We start from the raw sequence: 23,484 nt of genomic DNA, 5'->3' as shown, positions 1-23,484 counted from the left end.
GGGGACCTTTCCTTTCCTGTCCCCTAGTAGTCAGCAAGGAGTAAAAGCACAGATGTGCTTATTAAGCCTTCTGTGAGGGGCTGGGGATGTGGCTCAAGCGGTAGCGTGCTCGCCTGGCATGCGTGCGGCTCAGGTTCGATCCTCAGCACCACATACAAACAAAGATGTTGTGTCTGCTGAAAACTAAAAAAAAATAAATAAATATTAAAATTTTCTCTCTTTAAAAAAAAAAAAAGAAGGGCAAAACTCATTGATGAGTTTATTAAAAAAAAAAAAAAGACTTCTGTGAAAAAAGGAATGGATTTGTATCAAGGGCCCTGGTACTGTCAGTCATCATCCCACCACGTAGTTATATATTTGTGATGTGAATTTTGTGGAAAACTGTTTTGACATTTAAAAAAAAAACTGATTACTTAGTAAATTTGAAGACTAATCAAATCTGAAAATGTAGTCTCTTTTTCCCATGTTAATGATATTTTTTAAACTTTGTACTTCTTTTTTTCATACAAAAGGTCTTGCTTCTCAAAATGTAGTTCATGCTCTTAATGATGGGAAGCACTAGGAATAGTGAAAAAAAATTGAATTTCCAGGTCCTACCCCAAGCTATTGATTTGGAATGTCTAAAGATAGGTTTAAGAATGTGCATTTTTACCAAGCACTCCCAAGAGATTTGGAAAAGAGAGAAGTGCTTTCCTAGGAGCCAAGAACTACCTCATAGGGCTAAATATAGGAACCAGAGAGAAGAGGTGTTATGGTAGGACAATCCACAGCATACCCTTAAGATATTTAATGATATGGACGTCAAGGCAACTTATCTGTTTCTTGTTAACTGAACTTAGTATCTTTAAATCTTTTATATTTTTGATAGTGCTTTACTGTTCTCAAGTTGCTGTTGGAGCCATGATTTTATTCATTCCCCACAGGCTGGAGCAATAGGCCAGTGAATAGTTATCTCCCTCCCACCACCACCAGTTCACTTATGGTGTCCTTAGAGAGCTTATAATCTGACTAGGTTATCTGCCACAGTCACACTGATGCTGTTATTTAGGCCTACTATTGCTTTAAAGCCAGGGTTGGGATTTCACTATGGTGCCTATTTTCTTTAAGCTAACATTAATTCTTTATACTTGATTGGTTCTCTGTTTTCCACTGTCACATTAATTTTCTCTTAGTTTCATTGTGCTTTCTTTCCAGGCTCTTCTGCCTACCTCTTGTTTTCCCTCAAATTCTCATTCCAGCCTATTGCTCATACTTACTTGTTCTCTGCTCCGATTTGCCGTTCTCAACTCTGTCTTTATTTTTACCATTTCCCACACCTTCTCTTTCTCTTGGAAGCTCACCTAAATTATACCTGTTACACAAACCCTTGAAACTTTATCTGAGCTCTTACCCTAACCAGTTCTTCCACTAAAGTCATATCATCAGTTCCATTGGCCAAAAAACCTCAAGAGTTCCCACCTGGTATTCATAGATGCTGCTGAAACTTAGGCCATTGGACTCTGAGTCTTATCCTCTTTCCACTAAGCCACACTTGCTTTAAGATATATGTGGGGGAGCAAGGTGGCATTTGTCCAAGAGAATTTCCTCTAACTGTTACCATATGGAGATCAAATTCTTGTCCTTTTTTCTCCTCTACTCATCTGTGATACAGAGGTTACAGATATTATTGGACGTCATAGGCCAGAGATCACTGTAGCCATTAACAGAATTCCTTGAATTATCATTCATGGAGGCATTTATGTTTATGTTAAAGAGGTAGAATTAGTTTAGAGGAAAACTGTAAAGGTGATCCAAAGTATACCTAGCATGAAATTTTTCTGCTAAGTCTGTTAACTCAACGGTATCACTGAATACCTGCTATGTATGAGGCCCTGTTCTAGGCACAGCAGATACAGTGATGGCAGAGCCCAGTCTTGAGATCAGACAAATGTGTGATTAGACAATTCTGACCACATGGCAAGGACTGTCAGAGGATGGGTATGGGGTCCTTGGGGGAGTCAGGGATTCATACCTCACCATGTCTGGTAGAGCTGAGAAAAGGCATTTTGGAGAAGATGGTGCTGAAGCTCTGCACAAGACCATGAATAAGGCTTAAGCAAACAAAGAAGAACAGAGTGGCACTGTAGATGGAGGGACTGGCACACACAGAAGCCTGTGACTAGGTGGGGAGGAGCAGGTGTTCAAAGAGCAGGAGTGATAATGGGTGGACTCCGAGCATGCTTAGTTCATAGTTCTGCCAGTGTTCAGATGTTGAGACTGGTTGCACTCAGGGTAGTAGTCAGTGCTGGAGATTGTAATCAGTAAAAAACAAGTGATAGTTGAAGTCATGATTAGAGATAGTATCATGTCATCCATGTGTTTCTTGAGGCAATCTTACAGAGAAGGAGTAGAGTCTCAGGAAGAAATTCAGGAAAAACAGAAGCTGGAGGAGGAGACAGAGCTTCATGGGGGATAGAGGTCAAAGAGTCTATGAGGTTCAGTGGGAAGGATTTGCTCGCCAGGTGGTAAATGGTGTCTGAGGGGAGTGGTATCCACAGAAGCAGCAGAGTGGGAGGGAAGGGGAAAGCAAAGCCTCAGAAGACAGAGGCAACTTCTAAAAATGAGATATATATATATATATATATAGCTATATATGTATATATGACAAGGTGCCGTGGCCCACACCTATAATCCCAGCTACATGGAGGCTGAGGTAGGAGGATCACAAGTTCAAGGCCAGCCTTAGCTTAACAAGACCCTTTCTCATAATAAGAAATAAAGATGAGTTAGGGTGAAGCTCAGTGATAGAGCACCCCTGGGTTCAATCTCCAGGACCTTCACATGCACATACATAAATGAAAGAGTGTGTGTACGTGTACAGATGGCTTACAGAAGCAACTCTCATTTAAGGATTAGAACATTACTAGTATCTTTGAAATCCCATCCCTCATCCCCATGTCTTTTCATGGCTCACCTTCCACTTTCCTCAACAGCTACAGCCACCATTCTGAAGTTTGTGTTCATCATTCCTTATTTTTCTTTTTCTTTGTAGTTATCCATACCCAATGTGTTTATTTTTCCTGATTTTGTCCTTTAACAGAATCATATGTGTACAATCTTTTTGTGGCATGTTTTGAGATTCATTCATGTTGATATATGTGTTGTCATATACTTTCCCTGGTGTGCAGTATTCCCTCCATAAACATGTCACACTTTTTTTTATCCATTTTTACTTTGGAGGGATTGTTGGGTTAGTTCCAGCTTGAGCCCATGACAGTGCCAATACAAGCATACCTCATGATACTTATGTGTAGGAGTTTATCTCTAAAGGTCAGGTGATACTTCAAAGAAACTCCCAATAACAAAGATGATAATTAGAGAGCCATGGAAAGATGAAGATTTATTTTAAGGTGAGAAAGATTTAACTGAAAGCTCAGGAGAAGGAGCCAAAGAGAAAAGAAATTTTAAGATGTAAGACAGGGAAGAAATAAGCAGTGGGGTGGGTTCCTGAGCTGTGGAAGGAAATATCCCATGGAGCAGAAAACATTGCTGTAAAGTTTCTGAAAATTGCAGGGCAAGAGAGGAGTTTTCATAATGCCATCTTTCTTGGTTCACTTCTGGGTTGAAAACTCTTCTGAGACTATTCCCCATACAGGTAGTTTGTTGGGGGGTTTTTTTGTTTTTTTTTTTTTGGGGGGGGGGGTTTTGCTAGTAATAGCTGCTCCCATAGAGGGCCCTTGGCTGTATTCTTTGAGTAGCCTGCTTGGGACATTTTGTATTTGTCTGCTTCCTTGTAGTGTGAGCTGTTGATGCTCAGTGGGACCCAAGGGGAGGCTGGCTCTGTGCTCCTCTCCCTCTTCTGGTCTGTCCAAGGCAGCCTGCTCTCCTGGTGCTATCTGCAGCTAAAGGCAACTGACACAGCAGCCAAAGGCTTGGCCGTGGACCTTATCGAAAAATGTGAGTGCTGATATTAAATACACAAGAGCAGGTGTCTGGATTTAACTCTGCACAAAAACTTTCACTTTTGTAACTCACACAGAGATGTGCACTTGGTTCTTTATTAGAGTTTAGATCTGTGCTGGGTGCAGTGATGCACACCTATAATCCCAACTACTCGAGAAGCTAAGGCAGGAGAATTACAAGTTTGAAGCCAGCTTCAGAAATCTAGCAAGACCCTCAGCACCTTAGTGATACCCTGTCTCAAGATTAGAAATAAAAGGGGCTGGGGATGTTGCTCAGTGGTAGAACCCTACTGGATTCAATCCCCAGTGCCACAAAAACAAAAAACACAAAATAAAACCAAAAAACTGAATAGGGTAACTTTTGTCTTCTTAAAATAGAATTCTATAGTATGTCTTTTTGCTCAAAATTTCCTATCTGAATGTGGTATATGTCTTAGTATTTTTTTTTTTTTTTTGAGGAATTGGGTCATTCCATAACCTGACATTCTCTCTTCAGTCACACAGCACTCTTAGAGGATGTCTCACTTGTCAGGAGAGTCTGTCATCCCTGGCTTAATCAAGTCATCTAAAAAAAAGTTTTGAGCTTTTAGCATCCAAGGTGTATGAATACTGCTGTGACCTCTGCCAGTCCTGAGAGTACTCAAATTCATGTCCTGTAAACCCGCAGAAGATTATATGAAACTAACAAGTTCTGAGAAATTGGGTGGGAAAAGTTTGGTTTCATCAAACCTGACCTGAGCAGCTATGGCATAAATGCTTAGGGTACTGAGTCCTATAATTGGAACCTGTTCCTTCAGATTGGTGCCCCTAATGCATGGGCCCATTGTATACTAAAGGAAAAAAGGATGCTGAGAGCTGGGCCCACTGACAATGTAACTTTACTTATAGAAGTGATATCTCCACTTCATCAAAAACTAACAAAGACAGAAAACATCTCTTTAAAAGTAACCTTTTACTGAAATTTGTATTACTTTCCCTTCCAGAGGAAAGCATTTGGATGGTGCTTGGTGGTCCCCTGGTCTTCTATTGTTGAGTCTTACACACACACAGCTTCTGTGGTCCTCTCTGGCTTTGCTCTTGGTAACAACTAAGCAAGTGATATTCCTTCCATATAAAATATTAACCGCTTTCTTTATGTTTTGATAGATGTGGCACAGTTTCTGGCAAGCATGAGAGTGATTTTGGAATCCCTTTTGTCACAGTATAGTGGGAAAACCATAGTAGAAAAATTATGTAATTCAGTGTTTTCGATGGCAGCTCGTCAACTGGTAAGAAAATGTAACAAGCAGAGTAGGGGTTGGTGATCAGTACCCCAGGCAGGGCCTGAGGTGGACACTGGGTGCCTTTGTTCATCTTTCTTTAGGTCATCTTCCTGTTGGACTTCTGCACTTTAGACATTTCACACTGCACACTCTTGAGAGAGTTCAGTACCCTAACAGAGCTATTGAAGAAGCTCTGCAGTGACCCTGAAGGAGGGCCAAATAAGGTAACTTGAGTGGGTGTTTGACCCTGTGTTGCTTCCTCTCAAAAGAGATGTGACCGTACTGAATGGAACATACCATTGACTATAGATCTTCACAAATAAGTTGACTCTAGAAGGCAATTTTATTGGTGGTTTTTTCAACAAAGAGAATAAATGGTGATCCAAGTTTATTTGTCATAGTCAGCATTAGAAAGGCGATACAAAGAGTAAATTATGCAATTATAACACAAAAAGTTACGTAAGATCCATATATGTGAATAATCATTGAAGTCTAGAAGAGAAAATGTATCTTGAAAGGCAAATTAGAACTGTTTTCCTAGCAATTTAGAAGGCTGAAGCAGGAGGAACACAAGTTTAAAGCATGCCTTGGTGATTTACGGAGACCCTAAGCAACATAGCAAGACCCTGTCTCAAAATAAAAATAAAAAAGGCAAGGGATGTGGCTCAATGATTAAGCACCCTCCAGTTCAGTCCCCGGTACCCGGTGCCTCCCCCCAAAAAAGGCACATTAGAAAGTCTGACATTGAAAAGAATTGACTCTCTTACTTAATTTTATAGTACACGAAGTTTTTTCACAGTCTTATGTAAGTATCACAAAAACCCTTAGCAGTAGAAAGGGCATATATTTAATAGGTTTTTTAAAAAGCAAAGATTCAAAGAGAGATAGTGGTCTTAGATTTGCCGAGGTCCCAAGTAGGAATATGAGGCCTTTAAACTCTTAATTCAGTGTTCTTCCCCCACCCCACTGGAAATACATATTGTCAGTGATTTGTAAGAAATAGTTCTGGCTAAGTGTGTTTTGATTACAGGTGCATGCCTGTAATCCCAGCAGCTTAGGAGGCTGAGACAGGAGGATCACAAGTTCAGAGCCAGCAAGGCACTAAGCAATCAGGAGACTCTGTCTCAAAATAAAAAATAGAGACCAGTTTTTGAGTCACAAAGAACGTGTTTACTACTGAAATGCTTCCTCCTCACATCTATTTGACTACACTGGCTAGGTATTTGGCTCAGTGGTTAAGTCCCCCTGGGTTCAATCACCAGAACCAAAAAAGAAATAGTTCTGGGCTGGGAATGTAGCTCAGTGGTAGAACACTTGGCTACATATGTGAGGCCTTGGGTTTGATCCAGGGCAAATGCAAAAAAAGATAAAGACTGATCCCAGAGTTCCTACAGTAGACTAAAAGCACATGTCTACCTTGCTGAATGATAGACATCTGTTGATCTCTGTTCAGATGGGCTTGCATGACAGCGTGGGGCTGCCAAAGCTCATGTGCCTACAGCACTGATAGAGAAAGCCTATTGCGTATGGCTGGGTGTGGAGTGATGAATACTATCTTTTTTTAAAAATATTTTTATAATTTTCAATGGACCTTTATTTATTTATTTTTATGTGGTGCTGAGAATTGAACCTAGTGCTTCACACATGCTAGGCAAGCACTCCACCACTGAGCTACAACCCCAGCCCGAATACTGTCTTTTCTTGACTCACTTGTTTGCCTAGCTGGATGTAGAGACCTGGCAGCAAGAACAGCCTGTGGTTCTGCATACATGGACCAAAGAGTCTGCCCACAACTATGAAAATAACTGCCACGAGGTGTCTGTCTTTGTTAGCCCAGGGGCAACCTATTTTGAGGTGGAATTTGACGAAAGATGTGAAACTGAAAAAAGGTAAGACTTACATGTTCTTTTCTCCCCAGCAATAATGGGTCAAAAACAAGAGAAGAAAAGTAATAAAGATTATGCTTTCACAGATATGATTACCTGGAATTTACTGATGCTAGAGGTGGGAAAACACGCTATGACACAAAAGTCGGCACTTATAAATGGCCCAAGGTGAGTGATATTCTTAGAAATAAATGAAACACTTCTGCAGCAATTCTGTCAACCCTTAGAGCAAGAGGTATGATCTTTGAAGGGAATCATTTATATTACAATTTGATAAAAGTAAGATTTGTATCAAAATTGACAAACTACAATCTGTTGCCTATTTTATAAATAAAAAAGATTTGAAACACAACCATACCCATTTATCTCTTATAGCCACTTTGGTACTGCTTTGGCAGGGTTGAATGGTCACAACACAGATTGTATGACCTGAAAAACCTAAAATATTGGCCACCTGCATTCTTTATAGGAAAAGTTTACCAACCCCCAGACTCTTTCAGCATTGTCCAGAATAAATGAGGATCTGTCACTCTTGTCAAGGACGGACTGGTGGATCTGAATGAAGGCCCAGACCATGGTGAAAGCCAGGAGTCCAGTTCACAGTTGGATCTGCTCTCCCTGGGTTGGAGATTAAGAGCTGCCCCAGGCTGTTGACCTTCTCTCTGCTCTCAGGGGTCTTGGCTGGCAGCAAAGGACTAAGCAGGTGTGATCACTGGCTGAGTAGGTAGTAGGCGGATGGGCATCTGAATTTAGAAAGCTAAGCAGTAGTTTTCTGACAATTATGCTTTTTCATGAGTGTTGCAGTAAATTTTGTGTTTCAGTCACACCTTTGTACATTTCTCCTTCAGTAGTTGTGCACTTGTGGAAATAGAGACCAGTTTTTGAGTCACAAAGAACATGTTTACTACTGAAATGCTCCCTCCTCACATCTATTTGACCACATGACATTTGTCTGTCTCTAGAAAGTGACCTTTAAGGATGGTCCTCGGCTACAGTTCCTCTTTCACTCTGACAGCAGCAACAATGAGTGGGGCTACAAATTCACTGTCACTGCCTATGGCCTGCCTGATGTTGCTGTGTCTTGGGGGTTAGATTTACAACTCCTTGTCTCCAGACTGATGGGACGCCTCGCCTCCCAGTGCATGGCACTCAAGTCTACGTATCGTAAGTTCACAGCCCTGTCCCTCCTTTTCCTTACAACTGTGTTTAAGAGCAAAACATGTACTCTCCCTTGTGGCATCTTCACATAAGATCAGGGCAAGGTATTGATAATATTCCCTTCAGTTTCCTTTAAACCAAGCCAGAATAAATTGTCCACTTGACATCATTGACATGAAATTTCTTTTTTCTTTTTTTGGTACCAGGCATTGAACCCAGGGGTGCTTAACCACTAAGCCACATCCCCTAAATAATAGGTATACTATTTAGAGACAGGGTTTCGCTAAGTAGTTTAGGCCTTGCTAAGTTGCTGAACTTGTGATCCTCCTGCCACAGCCTCCTGAGCTGCTGGGATTATAGGTGTGCACCACCACTCCCGGCTGACATGAAGTTTTTTGGCTCAGTCTTTGGCCCACATCACAAAAGGTTTTGTGGATTCCCCCTATTGAAAGAGAACAAGAGAAAGAGGGAGCTGGATTTTTTAGCAACATCATAATCATGTATTTTTGGAGGTAGATTTAGGTATACTCCAACCAGAAGGCAGAAAAATAAAATAAATTAATTGTATATTGTTTGAGTAAATATTTATGTATAGATATAGATATGTGAATATGGATTTGGTCAACTTGTTATTAAATTCAATTTATAGAACTTGTTATTAAATTCTTATAAGTAATAAAACTTATAGAATAAACCTTTCTAGTATATTTTATTTCTGTATGATCTCTTGAGTTTTTCCAATTATAAAAGTAAAAGCTCATAGAAAAATTACATACTAGAGAAAAATTGAAGAAAAGTAGAATCACCCTTACTCCTAACACCCAGAGATAACTATTATCAACATTTTTAAAATTCCACCTAATCTTTATTTCTGTGTCTATTTAGATCTATGGTGGGTGTTTAATTATTTTTTTTAATAAAATTCAGTTTATAAATTGTGAATGTTTTCCCATAATTAATATTCTTAAATGACCTCCTATTGTGTGCTAGAAGTAGATTACATTTGGCTTTCAGTTTAGTAAACAGGTAAATCACTTCAAAGGCACCTTGTAACTGAAGTTATCCCACAGAACAGCAGCATTTCAGGACTTCTGGTTTAGGTTAATATATAATGTGTTTCTCGGAAATGTGAGTGAATTTCCTCTTAGGTTTTTTTTTTTTTTCTTTCTCTCTGTTTAACCCTTTTCTTTGTTAGTTCAAAGAATCTCAGTGTATTAAGGAAAAAATAGAACTCTTACAAGTCACCTTCTTTTTCCAGAGTTAGGAAGTAACATGGTAATACCACAGGCAAAAATGGCTTCAGTTCTGAACTCTCCTTTGTGGAAACCTGTCTTCAGGCATCAGATTTGTCCAGAGTTGGAATTAGAAGCAAGCTGGCCCACTCACCCACACCAGGATAGGAAGGAGGTATTTACTCTTCTGTCATCTTTACATCTGGGTGGAAACTGTTTACTAATGTCTTATCACCCCATTAAACTGTTAGTGCCTTGAGGCAGAAACTGTTCCTTGTTATTTGTTATCCCACTGTGTACCCCAGGGACCAGTCAGCAACAGGTGTTCAAAAATAAGGAATGACTCCAGTGAAATATAGTAGGTATTCAGTAAATCTCTCTTGATGGCATTATCAATCAAACAAGTGGAGTCTGTTTCTAGTGCCTACTAAGTCACACTTTAGAGTAAATGGTTTTTGCTATTCCTTTTGTTCTCCATACAACTGTAGCACTTTATTTAAGTGTTCATAATATTTTAAAAACTAAAAAATTTGCCCTCTGTTTCTACTTTCCATCTCTCCTTCCCTTTTTCTATTCTATTATTTCTCCTTCCTTCTTCTTTCCCTCCCTTTCTTTCCCCTACAAGTTATTCCATGGTCAATTGCCGAAGTCAGTGGCTCTTTCTCCATTTCTACTCTCCTTTATTTCCCTGTTAAATCAAACTCCTTCAGACCCTCTCTTTTTTTGATTCCATGATAGTCCACTGTCTTCTCTACATCCAACTCTCTGTGTGCCTCCTCTGTTGGCCTTTCTCATTCCTTCTTCTCTATAAGGTAGGCTATATTCAGGCTTCCTCCCCTTTTCTACCATCCACCAAAACTTTATTCTCTCTTTTCTCTTTAACTGTTCCATCTGTAGGAATAATTCCTTAATATCAGTTTCCAGCCCTCTTTCTTCTCCCAGACTCTAGTATCTTCTCCATATCTTCATCTTCCTGTTAGGCATTTTCATTTTAATGTCCTGACTCCCATTAACTCTGAAGTAAAAAACCAGAATGTCTCCTTTACTAACTGCTCACTTCTGTTGTAGTCATTGTTTGCCCAGGCCCAGAGCCACTGCTCCCTCACATCCCCTTCATCCCTGCCCTGCTCTTGCCTTTCCTATCAGTCAGTTGCAAGCCCTGTAGATTCTTCCTTATGATGTTCATCTCTGTCCTTTCCTCTGTCTCCATTTTTATCCAGGCCCTCATCACACCTGCATTATTACATTGGTACCTGCCAAGTTTTTTTTTGTTTGTTTTTTTGTTTTTTTTGGTTTTTTTTTTTAATCACTGCATTATCTTGTCATTCCACTGCCAAGCACCATTAATGGCTCCCCGTTGCCCACAGGGTGAAGTCTAAACTCCTCAGTGTGACAGTCAAGGCTCTCTACAGTCTCCTTTCACCTTAACTATCTGACTCTAGTTCCCACCACTCCCCAGCTGAGACTTCAGGCCAGGTCAGTCTCCCCACTGACTCTTAACCTCTGCTAGTGGTTATATCCCTCAAGGCCAAGCCTTCCCATCCTTCAGGGTTCAGCCCTAATCCCAAATCCTTCAGAAGGCTTTCTTAATTACTTTAACCTGCCAGGAACTCCTTCCTTTGAGTTCTCAGCACTGGGTGTCCCCTTTAGGCATTTGGCACTGGATAATCTTTTGCTTTATGGTAGTGTTAGTTTTAATGCATTTAAGTTTTATTTTTATTTGCCTTTATTAACCCATATACATCTGTCTGGTCTCCCTAAAATAGATTTAAACTTCCTGAGAGTATGCACCATTTGTTTATACTTCTGCTTTATCTTAGTAGGTGCTCAGTAAATTTTACTTTTTGATGAATATTTCAAATGTGATTTTTTTTTTTCTCGTTCCTAGGTTAAGAGCATCCCTGACGATCCCTGCCGCCATTTTCTCCTTGATTTTGCCCAGTCAGAGCCTGCTCAGAATTTCTGTGGGCCATACTCAGAACTTTTCAAAGGATTCATACAGGCATGTAGAAAACAGGCCCCAAAGACAGATATAGTTGCTGGTTCCACTATTGATCAAGCTGTGAACGCCACCTTTGCTGCTCTGGTATATCGCACTCCAGACTTATATGAGAAGCTGCAAAAATATGGTAACTTATATTACAGGGAATATGTTTGATCTGAAGGCTAATTGCTAAGTTTTAAGAAGCCTATCTTAAGAGAAAATTTAAAATTCTAAAATGTTAACACATATCTACAACTGTAAACTTCATCTTGTTCTACTTTGTCAATCAAAAGATTCATGGCCAATTTATAGTTAGCAGATAGTTGTGTGTGGCAAGTAGCCTTGAGTTTCTGAATTAGCAGATACTTTGTCTTTTTCCAGAATTCTCATGGAAAACTTCCAAGAAATTTAATAGAAAGAAACCTTAATGGTTTCGGTTCTGAAACTCAGAAGCTGCACTGCTTCAGATTAATTAGACAACCTTCCTGCACCTCTGTTTCCTCATTCTGTAAAATTGGTTTAGAATTCCTTAGCTCCAACATTCTAGAAATTCCAATTAAAGCCACAGGTATTTAAGTTATTGACTGTGCTAATAACATACTTGTAGAAGGAGGCAAATGAAGGTACTAACTGTTTCTCTAGACTTGCAGCTTCTCTGTGGCCTGATCCCACCAGGCTGCCTCTGGTGGGATCTCTGTGGACATCCTTCCCGTCACCATTTCTCTTCCTTACTTCCCTCAGGGCACCATCTCTGCGTGTTGTTCATATGTGTAGCTTACATCCTAACAGGATCCACACAGAAGATTTCTACTCTCTCTACATTCACACTTTTTCAGGGAAAAGCATTGCAAATCCTATGTAAAGAAAGATAAGGCTTACGGCTGGGGTTGTGGCTCAGCGTAGAGTACTTGTCTAGCATGTGCAACGCCCTGGGTTTGATCCCCAGCACCACATAGAAATAAATAAATAAATAAAAAGGTATTGTGTCCAACTACAACTAAAAATTAAATATTAAAAAAAAACATAAGGCTTAGGCTTTTCCCAGGTGCTTGGCAAGGTATGTGTTCTTTCTGATGCAGATGAAATAAGTGAGAATAGATGCTTCCTTCCTTTAGAGTAGGTGATTGATTATTGCTCATGTTACTATAATTGATATTATCACTGCAACATGTATTGCTTAGTTCTTTAGCTCTCACATTGCACTTTATTTCCTGATTGAGAAACTATCTCAATTACTTCTCAAATCTTAACATCTCCTTTAAAAAAGCCACCACCTAAATAAAACTACATTGAAATGTGAGTAATGTATGGAAACAAATGTCATATGGGAGAGTGTATCTTCACTAAGGAATGGGGAGAGGAACAAGGGAACCTGCATGGTTTTGAAGGAAAAAAAAGAAAACAATATATATTTTTGTGATCAAATGACAGTAAGAAAGCTGGACACTCCTTGTTACTTGAGGGACTTTTCAATAAATGGATAAAGGCCTGTGGGTTAAAAGCTGAGAAACAGAATGTTTCCTACTAGGGGGAAGTCAAACCATGTTCCATTCCACATATGTGTTTATAGGAGAGAAACACACAATCAAATGTGGGAACTAGAAATAGCTGGCTGTATGTGGCTTGTTTCTAGTCTGTCCTTGTTGAATGTGGCCCATTCAGTTCTTTATGCATCTGCCTTTATGATATAGATATCATAATAAAGACTATTCGTGAGTTCTTTAAAACTGAGCTACATTGAGAATGCTTTTTGTCTAAAAATTGGGTTAGAAATGTAAGAAAGGAGTTTTTCAACTTGAAAATACACTACATGAGGTCAGTGACCATGTCTTTTTCTCAGCATTGTATTCACAGTGGCTAATGTAGAACCCAGCACATGCTAGGGCTTCATAAAATGTTTATTGTATTGAACATGGATGCAACAGAGAGCTTCATACTGTTTTATTGTATTGTATTTTGGTTTATGAGAGGGACAGGCCTCTTAGGTCTTTAAAAAAATTTTTTTCAAATTATAAAAAAAATACTCATGTAGAGACTGAAAAAGTCTAGAAACATTTAAAATAATTATGAACTTGTTGTATACAGTGCCACACACCTGTAATCCTAGTGACTTGGGAGGGTACGGCAAAAGGATCGAAAATTCAAAGCCAGCCTCAGCAACTTAGTGAGACCCGATCTGAAAATAAACCATAAGAGGACTAGGGATGAATCTCTTTGTTAAAGTACCTCTGGGTTCAATCTCCAGGTTTAATTTCTACTTCTGAAAAAAAAAAATTATGAACTACAATCTCACTATTTAGAAAGCATCTCTATTAATTTTTTTCTATATATTAAACTGACCTTTTATCTAGGTGTTTTATGAGTGTATATGTCCATCCATGTTGTATATTGATTGATTGATATCTCAATAATAATTTAAAAAATTAAATTATTTTTTAATTATTATTATTATTTTTAGTTGTAGATGGATACAATACCTTTATATATTTACTCACTTATTTTTATGTGATGCTCAGGAGCAAACCCAGTGCCTCACGCATGCTAGGCAAGTGCTCTATCACTGAACCACAACCCCAGCCCAGTAATTATTTTTTTACTCGGTTTTTGGTTTGTTTTTATTTTTGAGAACAGTGTCTCACTGTTGCCTAGCCTAGTTTGGAACTCACTGGCTCAAGTGATCTTCCTCACAAATAGCTGGGTCTATAGGTTTGCACTATTGTGACTGGCTTTCCTCAGTTTTAATTTTTAATGTTTTAGGATGCTAGGGATTGAACCCAGTACTTTGCACATGATAAGCAAGCACTCTACCACTGAGTTACTCCCCTGACCTGATATTTTAAACATTTTACTTTAGGTATTTTTTTATATTTTATTCACTCTGAGTAGTATTTCTATTTCAAAAATTATTAGTTTGAACGAAGTTAGTTTGAAATAACACAGAGAACCCATCCAAGTATTTGTGGCTTAATCAATGATTTTTTTCCCCTCAAGTCTCTCTTACCACCCCTAATGCATGAGTGTCAGGAGGACTTCTTCTGTATTTTAAAAGGTTCAGAAAATATTTTGTGCTTAAAGCTACAGTAGTGAATTGAGTAAACTGAATGTAATCACTTTGTCTCTCCTCCTCTCCCTAGTAAACAGCCGGGGCAAGATAGCCCTGAGTGAAGAGTTTGCACAGGTGTATTCTTTGGCGGATGGGATTCGAATATGGATGGTAAGATTTTCCTTCCCATGAGATTTTGATATATTTTAGGTTTTCCTACCATGATATCATGGCAATAAGTAAGTAGGCCTCTTCTCAAGAATATAATATGAGGAATTTTTTTAAACTAAAGTTCGGCTATATGAATATAAATAATAATTTAGAACCCTTATAATCATAATTTATGGGGCAGGATATTGGCCAAATGATATTGTTATATTGTATACATATGCTAATATTTAACAACAAATCCCAGCACTATGTACAACAATAATGCACCAATAAAAAATGTGGAGGGAAAAAAAAGAAATCGTAATTTGGTGATTGTTGAAAATATTGAGTAAACGGGGTTTAGTTGAGCCCTCTTTACATCTTTTAGTAACCCTAGAGGCTACTCCATAGATCTTCTTAGACCAGAAGGAAAAAGATTGCTTTGTATACTCAGCATCCATTGACAGTTTTAGGCATGGGAGAGGCCTCGGGTCTGCATCTTAGAAAAATGGTTCTGTAGCATTGTGTGACAGCAGTAACATGGAAGAACCAGCTGTCCATCAGTAGGAAAAAGTGACAAGATATACTGAATATTATATTATTACAAAATACTACATTATAATATTAAATAATGGTGTAATATTATATTACAATGAAAGTGAATGAAAAGAGCCACATGTATCACCATGGATAACTCTCACAGACTTGATGAACAAAAAAGCAAATTGCAAAAGAATGCAGAAGTGTGGAAATCCTTGTAAGATCCTAATTCAAACCAAATCTGTGTGTTACACCTATAAGTATGTAGTTAAAACTTTTTATAAATTCATAAAAAAGATAAACACTAAATTGTTTTTATTTCTTAGGCATGGAGATGAGTACCTATATATATTAGTGTTATTATTCCTTACATATTGGCATGCATCTTAAATATTATGTTGTAATTGAGAAAAAAAATCTTTGAGTAGAAGATAGATAATGAAATTGAAAGCAGAAGACTTAATTGCAGTAATTAGATGAGGATGGCTTTTGCAACTGAGGAGATAAAATCCACAGGGCTTTGTGATTGATGTGAGTGGTAAATAGGAAGAAGAAATTTAGAGTAGTCCCAGGTTTCTGGTGGTGATTTGGTGGGTGATAGAAGTGTTGACCAAGCATTAGTCTTAGATCTGAGAGTGAGGAGGTAAGTTCAGTTTAGAACCTGTTGAGTGTAAAAACATCTAGGTTATCTAAGACATCTACCTGGACAGTTCATTAAAGAACCTAAATAGATGATGCTTCACAGAAATGTCAAGGCAGAGATAAAGAAAACTTTAAATAATTTGTAGTAAGTTCTTTATTTTGATTTGTTTTTAAATATGAATTTATCTAGGAACACACAGCCTTGGACAGATACACAGTGACTATAACATTGGTTAGTGCCCAATATATCCTGAATAGATAGAAACCAACGTGAACAGAATCTGTCATAAGAAACTAAAAGACATTGTTTTCAGAATAGTAGGAAGAGATTCAGAAGAGTATGCTGACAGAGAAACCAAGGCAATAGTAAAGTTTAAAGAAAGAAGTATTTAGGAAAGTCAGCCACCATGGACAATTCATGTAAAAAGGATTTGGCAATTGACAAGGCACATTGTAGGTTATGCTCCTGGGTTAGCCTAGAACAGACTGTCCATAGTTGGACAACATATCAACCTTCTCTTTGGTACCTTGACACCTCATACATCACACATGGCCTTCTGCCTGAGCTTTCAGCATTGTGGCCCATGGTGTGACCATTGCCTGGACTATAACTAAAATCACCATTCTCTACCTAGAAGTCTCAGCAGCACTTAGGGGTTTCTTCTCATTCAAGATAGAATGGATCAAATTTTGTCTAAGTCAGATGTGGTGGCATACACTTGTAATCCCAGCTACTCAGGAGGCTGGGGCAGGAGGATCAGTTGAGTCCAAGGATTTGAGGTTAGCCTGGGCAATACAGTGAGAGCCCATCTCAAAAATGAAATTTTTTTGGTCCAAGCTTGACCCTTTCTCTAGACCTCAGTTTCTTTGTCTGTACCAGTAAGCTTTAACTATAGGCATCTTGTATAGTAATGTTTTAGATTTTTTTTAACTAATAAAGTCATGTATATAAAATCCTCCTAAATAACACATACTTGAAAAGAAGGTAGTTTTGCAGATATACCTTTAGACAATTTCAAAGCCTGGAAGACTTTCAGAACATACAAAAACAGCTCAGCCCTGTGTCCTCAGCAGCTGAATAACAGCTATAAAGTCCTCTGTGCTCTTCAATGCTGTGTGCCTTTAAAGTACTTCAGTGTAACTGCCCTTGACACCCTGTCTGGACAGCTTAATTATGTGGCTCAAATCCTCTCCCCAGTTAGAGATGAAGCAGAAGTCCCTGATGAGCCTGGGGAGTGAGGCAGAAGAAAAACACAGTTTGGAAGCGACTGAGGCAAATCCAGAGAGCCTGGGTGAGTGTGCCACCACCAGCTGTGGTCATCTGACCTTCAGTTTTCTTTTCAGAACTTTGAGAACCAGCACCCTACCTTCGGGTTATGCTAGTTGAGGCCACGTAGACCAAAGAAAAGTAATAAAGTTGCTAAATGTTGTTTCCTAATACTTGTCACTAATGGAGAAAATGCCAGAGAGGAATAATTATTTATTGACATGCTCTAAAGTGGAACATCTTTCTTATTACTTGCCTTGTCAGCCTCAGCAACTTTGTGAGACCCTGTTGAAGATGAAACATTGCCTAGCATGCAGGGCCCTGAGTTCCACCCCTAGTACTGTATATGCACAAAACAAATATGCTGAAGTTTTTACAGGTGAAAAAGTCTGATCCCTAGGATGCACATGGAAATAATTCAGGGAATGGGAGCCAGTGCAGGTGGGGGGAACAAGATTGGCTATGAGTTAATAATTACTAAAGCTGGATAATAGGTATATTGAGAGGTTCTTACACTGTTCTCTATATGTTTGAAATGTTCACCATGAAACTATTCCAGCATAATCCTGGAAAGATCTTGGTTTTATATAGGGAGATAAAATTTGTTTCTATTCTATCAGTACATGTGTATATCACAGTATTAACGAAGGTATTTCTTGCCCTACATCAGAAAGTTAAATAGATTATTTTCTCTCTGAAAGTAGGCAATATATTTAATTTTAATTTTTTGTTCATTACCATTCTTGTTTTGTTTGTTTCATTTAGCAAAAGAGTGTATTCAGAAAAGTCTTCTATTACTAAAATTTTTGCCCATGGCTAAAAGTTCAAAAGAAAGCAGTGACAAGGTGGCGACTGCTGATGAAACTGATCATCTCCAGCCACTTGACAGGCGCCAGAGGACAAGCTCTGTGGTCGAAGAGCATTTCCAAGCCTCAGCGTCACCCACTGAAACAGCAGCCCCAACTGTAGGAGACAAGAGTCCTGGCTTGGAGATCCCACCAAAGTTGCCACCCAGCAGTGGCCCTCCCACTGCAGAACCTTCTACAGCTGAAGAGCCCTCATCACCTTCCACACCTACCCGGCGGCCCCCCTTCACTCGAGGGCGACTCCGGCTGCTCTCCTTCAGATCCATGGAGGAGGCCAGACCAGTGCCCACAGTGAAAGAGAAATACCCAGTTTTAAAGGATGTCATGGACTTCATTAAAGATCAGTCAATCTCTAATGAGAGGTGAGCCAATCATTCCTTCCTAGTATTCTGTCTTTTCGAGACACAGGTACCCAGTATAGTCAAAGGCTTAAAGTTCATGTTAAAAAGAACAGATAATATTTAGGATAAACCAAGTCTTATTTTGAATATTCAAGAAAAATTTTTAATTTTTTTCCTTATGAGTATTTTTTTTTTCACTTAAAACTTGGACATTATACTATTTGTAAAATATAGCTCAGCAATGTATCATTAGGACTTAAAAAAAAAAAAAAAGACGAAGCATTTCTTTGGTAGCTGCCACTTAAAATTTTGTCTTACTTTAACCCTGGGGGAAATTTAGAATTTAATGTTTTCTGACAAAATTACTTGCCATAGACCTACCTCTTTGAAAGTATGATGGGTTTGAAGTTAGTGAGGAATTTCTTATGCTAAGAATGAAAGCTTTGTCTCTCTTCAGGGAAGTAAAGACGTTATAGTTCCTTTTGAATTATTTAATTTTAAAAAGTAAGTTGTTGGGCTGAGCATGGTGGCGCTCACCTGTAATTCCAGCTATTCGGAAGGCTGAGGCAGGAGGATTACAAGTTCAAAAGCCAGCCTCAGCAATGGTGACACTCTAAGCAACTCAATGAGACCCTGTCTCTAAATAAAGTACAAAATAGGACTGGAGATATGACTCAGTGGTTGAGTGCGCCATAGTTTAATCCTTGGTACTAAAAAAAAATAATTGTCGGGTTTCTGCAGTTAATGTGTACCAATTTGTTATGCTGAGTGATGACCTAACATAGCAAACAGATATTGATACTGTTCATGTTATTTCTAATCCTCACAATAAGTCTCACCTTTTTATTCATATGGCTTCAGAACTTGGGTGGAGGATACATTTTCTTTCCACCCCAATTCAGGAGTTTTCTGGGTATTCCTGACTTGAATTCTTTCTCTAGTGTTGTAAAGGTTCTTTCCTTGAGGAAAGCCCAAGCCCAGAGCATCCTGGAAGTCCTGAGGATAATTCAGTACTGTACAGAGTCTCTTGGGCAGCCTCACTGCTTCCATCCACCATATATACTTTTCCTGTTGGAACTCCTGACCTGTCAGAAAGATTTTACCAAGTAAGTACAAATGCTGACTCTGCAAGGAGAGCAAGCAGAGGTCATTGTAAAGAAGTCCTAATTGTCTTCTCTAATGAATAACTGTCATTTCTATTTAGGAGTTTTAAGTTATATTTTTGCTGAATTTATTTTCTCATTCTAAGGAAAAATGGGTTATTATCATTTTAGAAAGTACCAGGAACATGTTCAATCTTCCTAATGACTTACCATCTTTATTTTATTAGAGAGTCAGAATTGTATTCCTTGTGTATCCATACTGTCATTCATCCCCTGGCAGCTTTGAGCTAAATGTAATGCTCATTTACAGTAATGATATTAACCTATCTTCTCAAGGTGGTTCTAGCCTTTGCTTGATAAATAATTTTTTGAGTGTCTACCCCTCTAAGCATTGTATGTAATAATGGGCAAGGCAGACAAGGTTCTAATGGAGCTTATTCTCTACTAAAGAGCAAGAGAGAGCATTTAAAAAATAAATAAATAAATAAATATCATGCTGGGGGCGCTGGGGTTGTGGTTCAGCAGTAGAGTGCTCACCTAGCATGTGCAAGGCACTGGGTTCGATCCTTAGCACCACATAAAAACAATAAATAAAATTAAGGTATTGTGTCCAATTATAACTAAATATATATGTATATGTGTATATATATATAATGCCAGGTACAGTGGCACTCACCTGTAATCCCAGCTACTCGAGAGTCTAAAGCAGAAGGATTATAAGTTTGATGCCAGCTTGAGCAACTTCTCAAGAGTCTCTTTCTCAAAATAAAATAAAAGAGCCAGGTGCAGTGGCGCACGCCTGTAATCCCAGAAACATGGGAGGCTGAGGCAGAAGTATCACAAGTTCCAGCCAGTCTAAGCAACTTAGCGAGGCCCTAAGCAACTCAATAAAACTCTGTTTCTAAATAAAATATAAAAAAGAGGACTGGGGTTGTGGCTCAGCGGTAGAATGCTCACCTAGCATGTGCGAGGCCCTGGATTTAATCCTCAGCATCACATAAAAATAAATAAATAAAATAAAGGTATTGTGTTCAACTACAACTAAAAAATAAATATTAAATTTTTTTTTTAGGGCTGGGGATGTGGCTCAAGCGGTAGTGCGCTCGCCTAGTGTGCGTGCGGCTCGGGTTCGATCCTCAGCACCACATACAAAGGAAGATGTTGTGTCCGCCGAGAACTAAGAAAAAATAAATAAATATTGAAATTCTCTCTCTCTCTCTGTCCCCCTCTCACTCTCTCTTTAAAAAAAAAAAAAATTTTAAATAAGGGGGCTGGGATTGTGGCTCAGCGGTAAAGGGCTCACCTAGCACATGCAAGGTGCTGGGTTCGATCCTCAGCACTACATAAAAATAAATAAAAATAAAAATATTGTATCCATATCTAAAAAATCTTTTTAAAAATTTTTTTTTAAATATATTAAAAAAAGGCTGGAGGTGTAGCTCAGTGGTTAAGCGCCCCTGGGTTCAATCCCTGGTACCAAATAATAATAATAATAATAATAATAATAATAATTGAGGGGCTGGGGGTGTGGCTCAAGTGGTAGCTCGCTCACCTGGCATGCATGCTGCCCAGGTTCGATCCTCAGCACCACATACCAACAAAGATGTTGTGTCCGCCGATAATTAAAAAATAAATATTAAAAATTCTCTCTCTCTCTCTCTCTCTCTCTCTCTCTCTCTCTCTCTCTCTCTCAATAATAATAATAATAATAATTGAATGATCTGGAAATATAATTCAGTGGTAGAGCATTTGTAGAAGGAACAATACAAAGGTTCTAGGAATTAATCCACAGAACAGCATGGCTGAGTGAAAGGGGAAATGGCGTAAGGTAAGGTCAGAAAGTTAGGCAGGACTCTGATCACACCAAGATGTGTGGATTTTATACTGAGTTGTAGATGGAAAAAACCATTGAAGATTTTGAGGCCCAGGAGAAGCACACTTTGATTTATAAAAGATAACTCTAGCCACTGTGTGAAAAGAGTGGAAATAAGAAAAGCAGTTAGGATATAGTAGTTATTATAGGACACAATTGTGTCCTAAGCAGACAAGGAATGGTGATGGTTTTAACAATGGAGTGCTGCTAGAAATAGAGAAAAAGGACGACCTTCAGGATAGATTTTGGAGGTGGAATTGTCAGACTTATCTGTAGGTTAGACAGAAAGGGTGAATGAAAGGTAGGAATCACAGGAAAAGAAACTCTTTAGGATTTCTCCTGGAGCAACCAGGTGCATGGTGATGTATTTTACAGAGGAAGAGAATATGAAAGAAATGGATAGGGCAAGAATAAAAAGTTTTGTTTTGACCATGTTGTTTGAACCACTTCTTTGATATCCAGATGATATCGGGAAGACCGAGATTAGAGTCAGAAGTCCTGGAAAAAGTCAGGATGAGGGATAGAATTCAATTGTCATCCACTATAGATGGTTTTTAAAACCATGAGACCTAGAAAGAGTGCAGAGATAGACAATAAGGAGCCCAGGATTGAGCCTTTATTTAGGAATCTTTATTTAGAAATCAAACAGAAGAAGAGGCGGCAACTAATGTTATCAAAAGGGCCCTTGAGATATATTAGAAACTTAGGGATGGTGGTGCTATAGATGCCAAGAGAAGAATGTCTCTCCAAAGACAAGAATGGTCAACTGTAGGGCTGGGATTGTAGCTTAGTGGTAGAGCTCTTGCCTAGCATGTGTTGAGGCACTGGGTTTGATTCTCAGCACTGCATATAAGTAAATAAATTTTAAAAATAAAGGTCACATTGACATTTAAAAAAAAAGAAAAGAAAGAATGGTCAGCTGTGTCAAATGCTGATGCAAGAAGTGAGATAAAAACACACTGTATTTGGCAAAAATCCTGGTGGACTCAGGGGGCTGAAAGCCCAGTTGGACTGGATTGAAAGAGAATGGGGGTGATATGAAGCAAAAACAGACTAAAGACAATTAGTTCAAAAATTTTGAACTTAGAAGGGAGCTGAGAAGGGGGGATGTGGGACAACTAAAGATTTTGTTTTGTTTTGATTTTTTGTGATGCTGGGGATTGAGCACATGCTCTACCATGAGCTACACCCCCAGCTTTGCCACTGAGGTGTTGGAATGCTTTTGAATATTGATGGGAATGAATCAGCAGGAGGGGAAGCCAATGTAGGGGAAGTGGGGATAGTCTGCAGTAGCAGCTGTGGAGTTGAATTTGGCTTTGCACAGAATCAAGGTAGCTTTGTGATAGCAGAAAGAAACAGGATAGACAGACAGTTCAGGGCAGATGCAAGTTGGTTGCTAAATTGGGTGGTACAAAGATGAGGGATTTCCTTTAATCACTTATGTTTTGTTTTAAAGTAAAATGTGAGGATAGTCATCAAAAAATGGAGGGTTGAGAAGGCTGTTTAAGGAGAAGCAAGAAGGTTCTAGCTGATATGAAAATTGAGAAAATCAGTCTATGAGACTGCCTTATAATATTTCTAAGTGCTTATTTGAGAATTGTAGTCATGAATTTAAAGTGACACTGGTCCACTTGTTTATGTGACCTAGCTACATACAGCAGTTTTGATACAAGTATAAAATTTCTCAGCAAGCAGATGGAAGTAGAAGGAAGCCAGAGAGTTGGCATGGGCCAGGGCTCATTTGGAATTGAAGAAGAGATTGTGTGAGAGTCCACAGTAAGACAGCAGGATGAGAGGTTGTAGGCAAGAGTTGCATGCTCTGAAGTCAGCCATCAGTTGATGACAGTGTCAAGGAAATGACCATCAACTTGGGATGGCTAAGGGAATGGAAGAGAAGATCCTTGGCAATGAAGGTGGCAGAGAGTTTGAGAGAAAAAGGAATAGTGGCATCACTCCTGGGGATGTTGAAGTCACTAAGATAAAAAGGTTGAAGGTAAAAAAGCCAGTGACCTTAATACTAAAGTCATCAAGGGAGGCAAAAGGGTGGGGCATGATTATGTGGAGATGACTGAATGAGATAATTTGTGAAAAATACTTAACAAAGTATCTGGCACTCAAAGAGTAGGGGGGAGGCATGGTTTTTAAATTAATAAAATAAAAGAAAGATGAATAGTTAATCATCTCCAAATTTCTGTG

At 38.8% G+C, this 23,484-nt stretch overlaps 1 protein-coding gene across 4 annotated transcripts in view; it reads left to right on the top strand.

The window, feature by feature from the left end:
• Zzef1 (zinc finger ZZ-type and EF-hand domain containing 1) overlaps window positions 1–23,484 on the top strand; it is a 130,147-nt gene that overhangs the window by 48,435 nt on the left and 58,228 nt on the right. For 3 of the 4 annotated variants that reach the window (XR_013436277.1, XM_021734577.3, XM_013363783.4), the window contains exons 19-30: window positions 3,777–3,936; window positions 5,088–5,209; window positions 5,305–5,427; window positions 6,926–7,092; window positions 7,176–7,257; window positions 8,052–8,253; window positions 9,506–9,654; window positions 11,368–11,608; window positions 14,598–14,677; window positions 17,037–17,130; window positions 17,871–18,333; window positions 19,254–19,418. Coding sequence is in view for 3 of the 4 variants with exons in the window: in XM_021734577.3 (XP_021590252.2) it covers window positions 3,777–3,936; window positions 5,088–5,209; window positions 5,305–5,427; window positions 6,926–7,092; window positions 7,176–7,257; window positions 8,052–8,253; window positions 9,506–9,654; window positions 11,368–11,608; window positions 14,598–14,677; window positions 17,037–17,130; window positions 17,871–18,333; window positions 19,254–19,418 (2,048 nt within the window). In the remaining variant the exon portion in view is untranslated. The remainder of the gene's footprint in view (window positions 1–3,776; window positions 3,937–5,087; window positions 5,210–5,304; window positions 5,428–6,925; window positions 7,093–7,175; window positions 7,258–8,051; window positions 8,254–9,505; window positions 9,655–11,367; window positions 11,609–14,597; window positions 14,678–17,036; window positions 17,131–17,870; window positions 18,334–19,253; window positions 19,419–23,484) is intronic. The other variant, XM_078042683.1, reaches the window with a different exon arrangement.

Source organism: Ictidomys tridecemlineatus, chromosome 3 (genome assembly GCF_052094955.1).
Source record: "Ictidomys tridecemlineatus isolate mIctTri1 chromosome 3, mIctTri1.hap1, whole genome shotgun sequence".
Lineage (NCBI taxonomy): Eukaryota > Metazoa > Chordata > Mammalia > Rodentia > Sciuridae > Ictidomys > Ictidomys tridecemlineatus.
This window is presented reverse-complemented; position numbering and strand designations above follow the sequence as displayed.